Raw genomic sequence first — 10,304 nt, forward strand, 5'->3', positions numbered from 1 at the left:
CAGGCAGAGGGAACGGCACGTAAAAAGACCCTAAGATGGAAAAAAGCATGTCAGGTTTACGGAAGCACGAGAAGGCTGGTGTGGCCTCTCTAGTGAGCTCAGGGGAAAGACGCTCCATGCCATGTTTGCAAATACATGTGCACGTATGTGCCTGGGTGGGAGGGCAGTGCAAGGCCTCTGGGCCATGGGAATGAGTTAATAACCAGTGAATTAAGTATTCTTCAGGTAACTGATATGTTGCCAATTATCCCCTATGTCTTAGATCTGCTTAGTATATTTTCATTTCCAGCGAGCTCACAAAAGTCTCCTATAACCAGACAAATATACTTCCAAAGGTAGCTCCTTTTCTAGTCTGTCTCCCGCCACCAGCTGGAATGAAATTAAATATGAGGTTAAGCAGAAGTACAAAAGCATCTCCCCAGTCAGGAGTATCCCATGTCTTCCTCCTGAAAAGATGGCCAAAGAAGTCAATATTTAGCACCCCAAAGTGCCACAGGTGTTTTAAAGCATGGGAGGAAAATATATTTCTATTTTCTAGAACCCTGTGATTAAAAATGAGATTAAGATGGATTGAACTCATCCTCTCATATGAGATGAATAATATTAACGCAAATGTGTCGCCACAACGCAAAACCTGTCTTCGATACCGCAATCACAGTTACTTCCTCTGCCAGTATCTAACTCCCATAAGAGACAGACACAGGCTTCCAAGGACTTGAATCTTTCTAAAAAAATCCATACTTTCCCAGCCAAATAAATATCACCCAAGCAACTTATGGGTCTGTTCCACATTAGACATACACTATTAAAAAAGGCCAGTGAGGCCAGGCACGGTGGATCAATCCTGTAATCCCAGCACTTTGGGAGGCTGAGGTGGGTGGATCACCAGGTCAGGAGTTCAAGACCAGGCTGGCCAATAAGGTGAAATCCCGTCTCTACTAAAAATATAAAAATTAGCCGGGAGTGGTGGCACACGCCTGTAGTCTCAGCTACTCGGAAGGCTGAGGCAGAAGAATCGCTTGAACCCAGGAGGCGGAGGTTGCAGAGAGCCGAGATCGTGCACACCACTGTACTCCAGCCTGGATGACAGAGCAAGACTCCGTCCCAAAAAAAAAAAAAAAAAACGGCCAGTGAAATTGTCTTCCACAAGTAAAGAAAGAAACAAGCTCAAACAGCAACTGAGGAACTTACCATGTTGGTGTGTCATGGCACAAGAACAATTCATCTAAGAGCGTTTCACAACAGGAGACCAGGAGTAAGCTGATGATCTACTGACCACTGTATGCTGTGCTGTATTTGGCTGATGTGGGAATAACAAACTTTCCCAAATGAGAAAACCTGTGTGTCTGACGGCAATCAATCTACCGAGCGCGTGCCTTGTTCATTAAGTACCTGTGAATACTGTCTAGATATTTCAACACTGCTGAGTACTTTTTTAGGAAATCTGATTTTCATAATGTTGAGGAGCAATATTTCGGGAATTTATTATTTTATAAACTGGCAAATGGTGTTTGGGTCAGTAAGTATGGACACTAATGCTATTGCTTATCTAAGGAGTCTTGGTCCATTCTTGGTAAAAACACTCCAGAAAACAGAAACTGATGGCTCCTTTCTGAACATGCTGCTCTAGGTATACTTCAGCCCTAACGCCGGCAACTTACTCAGTGGGGAACGCTTCATTAAGATCAGGGCCATAGGGCTGGGCACGGTGGCTCACACCTGTAATCCCAGCACTTTGGGAGGCCGAGGCGGGCAGATCATGAGGTCAAGAGATTGAGACCATCCTGGCTAACATGGTGAAACCCCGTCTCTACTAAAAATACAAAAAAATTAGGTGGGCGTGGTGGTGGGTGCCTGTAGTCCCAGCTACTCCAGAGGCTGAGGCAGGAGAATGGTGTGAACCCGGGAGGCGGAGCCTGCAGTGAGCCGAGATCACGCCACTGCACTCCAGCCTGGGCGACAGAGCGACACTCCGTCTCAAAAATAAAAAATAAAAAAATAAAAAAATAAAGAGTAAGAAAAAAATTACCCAAGGAGCGTATGTAAAAATACCCATGGTAAGGCAAAGCCTGTCCTTTTCTGTCTTTTTAAGTCCTATCTACCCTAAAGGCACTGCTCAAATCCAACTAGGGCCAGAGGCCCATGATTCCCAAAGCTCAATCATCCACTCACCATCTTCAAGAAATTATCTTTCACTGAAACGATTCTTTTTTGCGACAGAGTCTCACTCTGTCGCCCAGGCTGGAGTGCAGTGGCACCATCTCGGCTCACTGCAAGCCCCGCCCCTCCAGGTTTAAGCAATTCTCTGCCTCAGCCTCCGGAGTAGCTGGGATTACAGGCGCGTGCCACCATGCCCAGCTAATTTTTTGTAATTTTAGTAGAGACAGGGTTTCACCATCTTGGCCAGGCTGGTCTTGAACTCCTGACCTTGTGATCCACACGCCTTGGCCTCCCAAAGTGCTGGGAATACAGGCGTGAGCCACCACGCCCGGGCTTTTTTTTTTTTTTTTTTTAAAGAGACATGGTCTCGCTCTGTCACCCACGATGGAGTATAATGGCACAATCATGGCTCATTGCAGCCTTGAAATCCTAGACATCAGCTATCCTCCTGCCTCAGCCTCTCGAGTAGCTGAGACTACAGGTATACCACCACACCCAGTTGATTTCATTTTGAATGTAAACTTTTCCAGTATTATAGGTGGAAAACCAGTAATACTTGCCACATCTAGACGATAATAAAAAAACAAGGTTATTCACTTTTAGCTGAACCTACTGCTGGCTATATTGTTGAAGCCCTGTTCTATGTTTAAAAATGGGACTGGGGGTGGATCAACAAGTATCAGAAAGATGTGAGGGACATACTAGGATCAAACCAAGTTTTTTTTTTTATATCTTTAGAAGGTCTGAGAGAGAACAGAAAAGCACACAGTCTTCTCAATTTGTAAGATCACTTTTGTTTGCGGCCACAAACCACCTCGCTGTATGTCCCAGACACTGGGAAAACACTGCCCAAGACCATGGGGCCCTCCCCTGAGAAACCCATCCCAGTGGCCCCGCTCTGCATGCTGGGCGCCCCACTCGCTGGCCATTCACCAAGCGGCCCTGTGGCAACCACTGTGCTATAGCCTGGTATTGTTAATTAGATTATCTTATTTCACTGATTTGAAGACCTACATTTTCCACATGTTAACATCTCTGGAGTTGGTATGCTACAAGTTAATTAGCTGTGAGTTCTCTTTCTGAGCAATAGACAAAACATTGATGTGTCCTTAAAATATTGGTGTCTTAGATCCAATGACACATGGGCAGTTTCTCATGTAATTCGGGCGCTCGCCAGACACTGATTCACTACAGTGGCCGGAGAACCTAAGGAGGGTCTACCAGTGTGGGAGTGAGAGTATCTGGTCTTCTCTGTGTTCCCCAGCGGACTCACGCTGCTGCAGCCGAGTGGGCTTGGATCGTGTTCTCCCGTCTCTTTCCATCTCCATCGAGGATTAGCCATACCGAGCGTCCATTGCTGATTCCATTAAAGCCTACAGGACTGCCAAGTCTCTCGCTTCCTTCCTCCACATTTCTGAACAATTTTCAGAAAGGTCATGTACTTTCTATTCACACAAACCACCCACCCCTCCACCCCTGCACACACTGATGCATACTTTCTCCCACGCCCCCAAATGCCAGGCCTGCCAGCACCAGCCGTGAGCGGCGCTGGAGCGCAGGGAGCAAGAGTCTGCGAGAAGCTGAGAAGGGGGCGTCTCTCACTCAGCACAGCCTCATCGCGGAGCCACTGCAACACACACAACAGTGAACACAGGACTTAACTCTTCCATGTCTGAGAAATGAACTGCTCACGAGAAATTTCACAAAAATACGTTAAGAAGCCTGTTTCAAAAGACCTAATTTTGATTTGATTTTGTGAACGAGTTTCCAAAATTAGTGTTTTGGTATGAAAAGCTTCTACAGTGATCCAACAGTATTTAACCCAACAAGGCCTTTACAAACACCCTGTGCGTGATGTAAGCATTCATTCCTCATGTACATATGTGTCCATGTCACATAATAGTTCATAAAGTACCCACAGAGACTCATCTCAAAGTCCTGGGCAGCAGAAATAGACAAAGAATGGTTCCAAGCTCAGGCCACAGCTTGAATACCAAATTATGCTATGAAAAGGCCAAGTGTTTTTGTGGTGAAAGCACCCACATTCCTTAGAAGCGAAAAGGAAGCTCAGAAAGGGAGACTCACAACCCCAGGAAGAGGGCTCGGAGCAAGGGAGCAGCAGACCTTTCTCTCCAAAAAGCTTCCAAGGCCCCAACGCCCCCACCACCTCCAACCTTCTGGATGACCCACTTCTCTGAGACCAGCTCCACTCCTGGCCCCCACTTCTCCCACCAGAGTTTTCAGTGAAGGTTCTCCATGTCGTCATCCTAAAGAGCTCCTCATTCATTCTTAAAGGGGCTAATAATGATTGTGTACACTTCCAATGTGCTAGGGCAGCAGCTGGGTGTATGCAATGGGTATAGGTGGTGCCCTCATGGACCTTTTTATTTTAGTGGCTATGTATTTATTTTAACATCCTTTAGATAAATTACACAAATAGCACCTGTGAGCTCAGATATAATTGCTCAGGACATGTCGAAGTTTAAAAAATTGATTTTAAGCTTACTTTCTTTTTTTTTTTTTTTTTTGAAACAGGGTCTTGCTGTGTCACCCAGCCTGGAGTGCAGTGAGGGGATCATAGCCTCATTACAACCTCAAACTTCTGGGCTCAGGCAATCAGCCCATTCAGTCTCCTAAGTACTACAGGCACATATCACTATGCCTCACTAATTTTTTTTAAAGACAGAATCTCACTATGTTGCCCGAGCTGATCCGGAACTCCTGGCCTCAAGTGATCCTCCTGCCTCAGCCTCCCAAAGGGCTGGGATTCCGGGCATGAGCCACCATGCCTAGCCTGATTTTCTTTTTTCTAATTAAGTAACAGTACAGGCAAAATCAAACTCTTGATTTCCCCCTGCCCCAGGGTGCCCCTCTTCCAGGGCTCCCTCACCCAGTAAATGGCACCACTATTGTTTAAACCAAAACCTTAAGAGTCCTTTTTGACTCTTCTTCCTCTATCACACACCTCACATTCAATCCATCAGCAAATCACGTCAGCTCTTCCTCCAAAACACAACTGGAATCTGATACTTCCCACCATTCCTCTGCCATGCCCATGGCCAAGCCACCTTCTCGCACCTGGATGACTCTAGGAGTCTCTTAGGAGGTCCCAGGCTTCCACTCTCACCACTCAAACTCAAAAGAGGGATTTTTCGGCCGGGCATGGTGGCTCACGCCTGTAATCCCAGGACTTTGGGAGGCCAAGGCAGGCGGATCATGAGGTCAGGAGATCGAGACCATCCTGGCTAACACGGTGAAACCCTGTCTCTACTAAAAAAAAAATACAAAAAGTTAGCTGGGTGTGGTGGCAGGCGCCTGTAGTCCCAGCTACTCGGGAGGCTGAGGCAGGAGAATGGCGTGAACCTGGGAGGCGGAGCTTGCAGTGAGCTGAGATAGTGCCACTGCACTCCAGCCTGGGTGACAGAGCGAGACTCCATCTCAAAAAAAAAAAAAAAAAAAAAAAAAGAGGGATTTTTCTCCAATCATTAGTCACATCACATCAGGTCCCTACTCAATCTGCTCCCCATGAAAGCTTCACATCACATGAAGAATGGAATCCAGAGGCCACATCAGGACCTATGAAGCCCAGCATGGCCCCCGGCTCCCTCAGACCTCAGCTACTCCCAAACTCCCCCAAGGCACTCCACCCAGCTGCACCAGCACCCGAGGCTCCTGAAACAGCAGCTTTTGCATCTCCTGCTCCCTTGGGCAGGAATGCTGCTCCCATTTCCCCCTTTTCATCTCATCAAATGTAGAGAAGTCTTCCCTTACCACCCTGTCCAAAATGGCACCCCCAGCATTCTGTGTGTGAATCTAGACTGTTCCTCATAGCACCACCTGATGCTGTAGTTTAGATATTACAAAATCACAGATGATCTGTATCTGTTCAGTGCTCACTGTCTGTCCCCTTTACTAGACCATCAGCTCCACAAAGGCAGTGTCTCCTGCACCTGCAGGGTGCCTAGCACACAGTGAGTGCTCAGGGACATTTAAGGGAACGAACAGCAGACATTCACTCATAGCAGCACTGAAGGTAGAAGTTTCTGGTTAGCGGGCGACCAAGCCAGGCTAGTAGTGGAATGTGTCAGTTCCTTTAACACCAACAATACTCCCCAGAGTCCTCTTGGTTTGGAGAAACTAACGCTCAGGGACGTAAAGTGATTTGCCCAAAGCCAGTATTAGACTAACACTGTTTTATCAGGCTGAAAGGTCTGGGTCCTTTTGAACACATCAAGCTTTCCTTAGAACCTCTTTGTGTCTGGGCGCAGTGGCTCACACCTGTAATCCCAGCACTTTGGGATGCCCAGATGGGCGGATTGCTCGAGGCCAGGAGTTCACAACCAGCCTAGGCAACGTGGTGAAACCCTGTCTCTACTAAAAATACGAAAGTTAGCTGGTGTGGTGGTGCACACCTGTAATCCCAGCTACTTGGGAGGCTGAGGCACAAGAATCACTTGAACCCAGGAAGCAGAGGTTGCAGTGAGCCGAGATCACACCACTTCACTCCAGTCTGGGTGACAGAGTGAGATCCTGTCTCCCCCATACTCCCATAAAAAAGCTTTTTGCTTCAAAAGACTTCTCAAGGTACTACAGTGCCTGCGATGATGCTCCCACCAAATGATCTACCAAGTGGCCCCAGCATACCCTTGCAAATGCCATTCCTGTGAACTCCCACTGACCCAGACAAATTAGGCCACTCTGCAGCCCCTCAATACATAGACTTGTAGTACTAATTGTATTTAACTTGTGAAAAGCTTAACAAACACATGCACACACATTTAAACACCTGTCCTTAGCCAGATGCGGTGGCTCATGCCTGTAATCCCAGCACTTTGGGAGGCCAAGGCAGACGGATTGCTTGAACCCAGGATTCTAGACCAGCCTGGGTAACATGGCGAAACCCCATCTCTAGGAAGAAAAACAAAAACAAAAACACACGTGTCAAGAAAACACACACACACGTCCTCCTGGAATGGCCCTCCTCTCCTCTGCTTGGCAAACTCCTCTCATCCTTTAAAGCCTCTAAAATTCTCTGCTGTCTGCCCAGGGCTCTTGACACAGGTCTACAATAACACGACAGTGCCCCAGGTATTGTACCAGTGGCATATGCTCCTTCTCCCAAGCTGATCTGCAAATGCAGTGAGGGTGGGCACCACGCCTCATTCATCTTTGCCCAGTAGCCACAGACCAGCAGCCCTCACAGCCATCTCTGAATGCGGGTGTCTGAGCTGAGTTGCTCTCCCCAGACTTGAGACAGTGGATGTGACATCAGCAAGCCCTACACACCACCTGGACATCCATACAACCTGTGAGAGGGATGTCCTGATCATCATGAGGGTGGAGGGGCCGTCTGAGGACATCCCTGCCATCCCTTTGCCTTGCACCAAGATGCAATGTGTTTAAAACTAACTATTCTTTCTTTAAAAAAGGCCACCACCACCTGGAGAAACACATTCTGGGGCTAGTAGAGCTGGCCTTCTGCCTAACACAATTCTCTTTGGTTCCATCACACCCAGGAAGGCGAGAAGCTGGCAGCCACCTGCTCTACGTGACCCAGGTGGCTGCTCTCTTCTCAGCAAGCCAACTCAGCCTGCACCATTTACCATTTTCCCTCCCAATGTCACAATCCAGCCAGCGTTTCCCAAATGCTAACTATAGTGGGGACATTTATACAGGGACCTTGCCTTCTGGGAGCTTACAAAGCTGAGGGCCAGCCGTCTAAAGTCAACGCCAACTCAGTAACAAGACAGACCTGTCCAGCAGTAATAAAGGGGCAGCAAAGGTGTGGAGGGGAAGACAGCAATCCCCACTGGGGAGGCCTGGGAACTGTGCTCCTGGAAGAATAATTTCAAGGCTCTGCTTCCAGGTTATCCCTGAGCCAATGTCTGCTCACCTCTGTGAAGCCAAGGGCGAGCACTGGACCTGGCTACAAACGTTGACTCATCCTTTCACAAATGTATTTATTGAGTGCCCAGCACATGGTGGTAGATATTAACAGACACAGCGGTAAACAAGAGATCACACGTCCCTGTCTTCAAGGAGTTTACTTTCTTTTTGTTTTTTTTGAGACACAGTCTCGCTGTGTCACCCAGGCTGGAGTGCAGTGGCGCGATCTTGGCTTACTGAAAGCTCTACCTCTTGGGTTCAAGCTATTCTCCTGCCTCAGCCTCCCGAGTAGTTGGGACTACAGGCGTCCGCCACCACGCTCAGCTAATTTTTGTATTTTTAGTAGAGACGGGGTTTCACCATGTTGGCCAGGATGGTCTCTATCTCCTGACCTCGTGATCCACCCGCCTCAGCCTCCCAAAGTGCTGGGATTACAGGCGTGAGCCACCGCGCCCGGCGGAGTTTACTTTCTAGTATAGAGGGCAGGCAAGTCTATAGGCAATTCTAACAGAGTGCTATGCACAAGAAGGACCCAGGAGGCCGGCACCCTACCCTGGTAGGTCAGAGTAGGCCATGGTGCCAACATGTGTGTGCATCTATGTGCACATGCGCGTCATAAGATGCAGGGCCTGGAAGACAGCGCAAAACCCATGAGGGTCCAGACTGGGGGTAGGGATGAGTCTGAAGACAATTCTTCCACTCAGCACTCTCGCCCTAGCAGAGGGAAACTGAGGCTGAGGGAGACACAGTCAGTTAGAGCCAGGACCAGAACCCAGTGTCAGCCACCACTGGTCATTCCTTTAGTACAGCCCAGGGGTTAAGGGGATTTCTGGAATCACACTGCTTGATTTTAATCCTGCCTCAATACATACCATTTGTGTGGCCTTAGGCAAACGACCACCTCTGTGTCTCAGTCTGTCAAATAGGAATAACAGTAGCACCTATCTCAGGGGGCTGCTACGAAAATGAAACTGACAAATGTTAAAGCAATTAACACAACGCCAGGGATGCAGTAAGCGGTACACAGTGGATGCTGCTGTTATTATCATTGCACGACTGCTCGGTGCCGCAGTGGGCTCGAGACTCGGATAGCTCTGCTGCCGCGCGCCGTGTTCCCTTCTGGCTCCAGGACGCTCCCGCCCTCGACGCCCGGCAGCAGCAGCCCACAGCCCCGGCGCCCTTGACCCGGGAGCCGGGCCCGCCGCGCACACACGCCCTGGCCTCGGGAAAGAGGGGGCCAGCCCGAAGAGGGGAGAAGGTGGCTGACACACCCCCCCACGGAGAGGGCGGCTGTCCAAACTCGGAGAAGGAGCCGTTCCTGCACCCGACAGCACCCCCGCCCAGGCTCCCAACCCCAAGCCCGGAGAGCGGGCCGGTTCCTCACACTCTGCAGCAAGCTCCTCCTCTGCGCCGCCATCTTGGAGGAACCCCTGCGGGAGCGCCCGCCTCCCCGCAGAGCAGCGAGTGGGGCGGCTAGAGCGGCCCAAAGGAGGCGAGGATGACCGCGCTGCCGGGGAGCATGCACCCAGCGCCACCCCACGGCCGAAGAGGGATGGGGCCGTAGCGGACCGTGTGCGCAGGCGCGCTCTTGCACTTTTTTTTTTTTTTTCCTGGGGCCAATTGCCCCTCGCCCATCTTTATTTTTTATTTTTTGAAATAGGGTCTCACTGTGTCACCCAGGCTGGAGTGCAGTGGCGCGATCACAGCTCCCTGCAACTTCTGCCTCCCAGCTTCAAGCGATTATCCTGCCTCAGCCTCCCGAGTAGCTGGGATTACAGGTGCCTGCCTCTCCTGCCCCAGCCTCCCGAGTAGCCGGGACTACAGGCATGAGCCACCACGCGCGGCTAATTTTTGTATTTTTAGTAGAGACGGGGTTTCGCCATGTTGGCCAGGCTGGTCTTGAACTCCTGAGGGTTCTTTGTGAACACAGTTGGGACAGGGGAGGACAATTCATTCACGCAGCAAATGCTAGCTTGGTGACCCTGCCTGGCTCTATAGTGGGTTCTGCAGCGAGCAAGACAGGCCTTCAAAAAGCTAACATTTTATGTGATATGTTTGTTATGTTATGTTATGTTATGTATGAGACTGAGGCTTGCTCTGTCGCCCAGGCTGGAATGCAGTGGCGTGATCCGGGCTCACTGCAACCTCTGCCTCCTGGGTTCAAGCGATTCTCCTGCCTCAGCCTCCCGGGTAGCTGGGGTTACAGAAGCCCGCCATCACGCCCGGCTAATCTTTTACATTTTTTGTAGAGACGGGGT

At 49.6% G+C, this 10,304-nt stretch overlaps 1 protein-coding gene across 4 annotated transcripts in view; it reads right to left on the reverse strand.

The window, feature by feature from the left end:
- TAB1 (TGF-beta activated kinase 1 (MAP3K7) binding protein 1) overlaps positions 1–9,544 on the reverse strand; it is a 31,002-nt gene extending 21,458 nt beyond the window's left edge. Inside the window, exons 1-2 of one of the 4 annotated variants that reach the window (XM_055254237.2) lie at positions 3,657–3,813; positions 3,434–3,574 (exon numbers count right to left, since the gene is read on the reverse strand). In XM_055254237.2, the coding sequence (XP_055110212.1) occupies positions 3,434–3,502 (69 nt within the window). In that variant the 5' untranslated portion in view covers positions 3,503–3,574; positions 3,657–3,813. Of the gene's footprint in view, positions 1–3,433; positions 3,575–3,656; positions 3,814–8,918; positions 9,131–9,430 lie in introns of those variants that run through there. The other 3 variants (XM_055254238.2, XM_063622957.1, XM_063622958.1) reach the window with 3 other exon arrangements.
- Positions 9,545–10,304: the final 760 nt, after the last annotated feature.

This window comes from Symphalangus syndactylus, chromosome 18 (genome assembly GCF_028878055.3).
Source record: "Symphalangus syndactylus isolate Jambi chromosome 18, NHGRI_mSymSyn1-v2.1_pri, whole genome shotgun sequence".
Lineage (NCBI taxonomy): Eukaryota > Metazoa > Chordata > Mammalia > Primates > Hylobatidae > Symphalangus > Symphalangus syndactylus.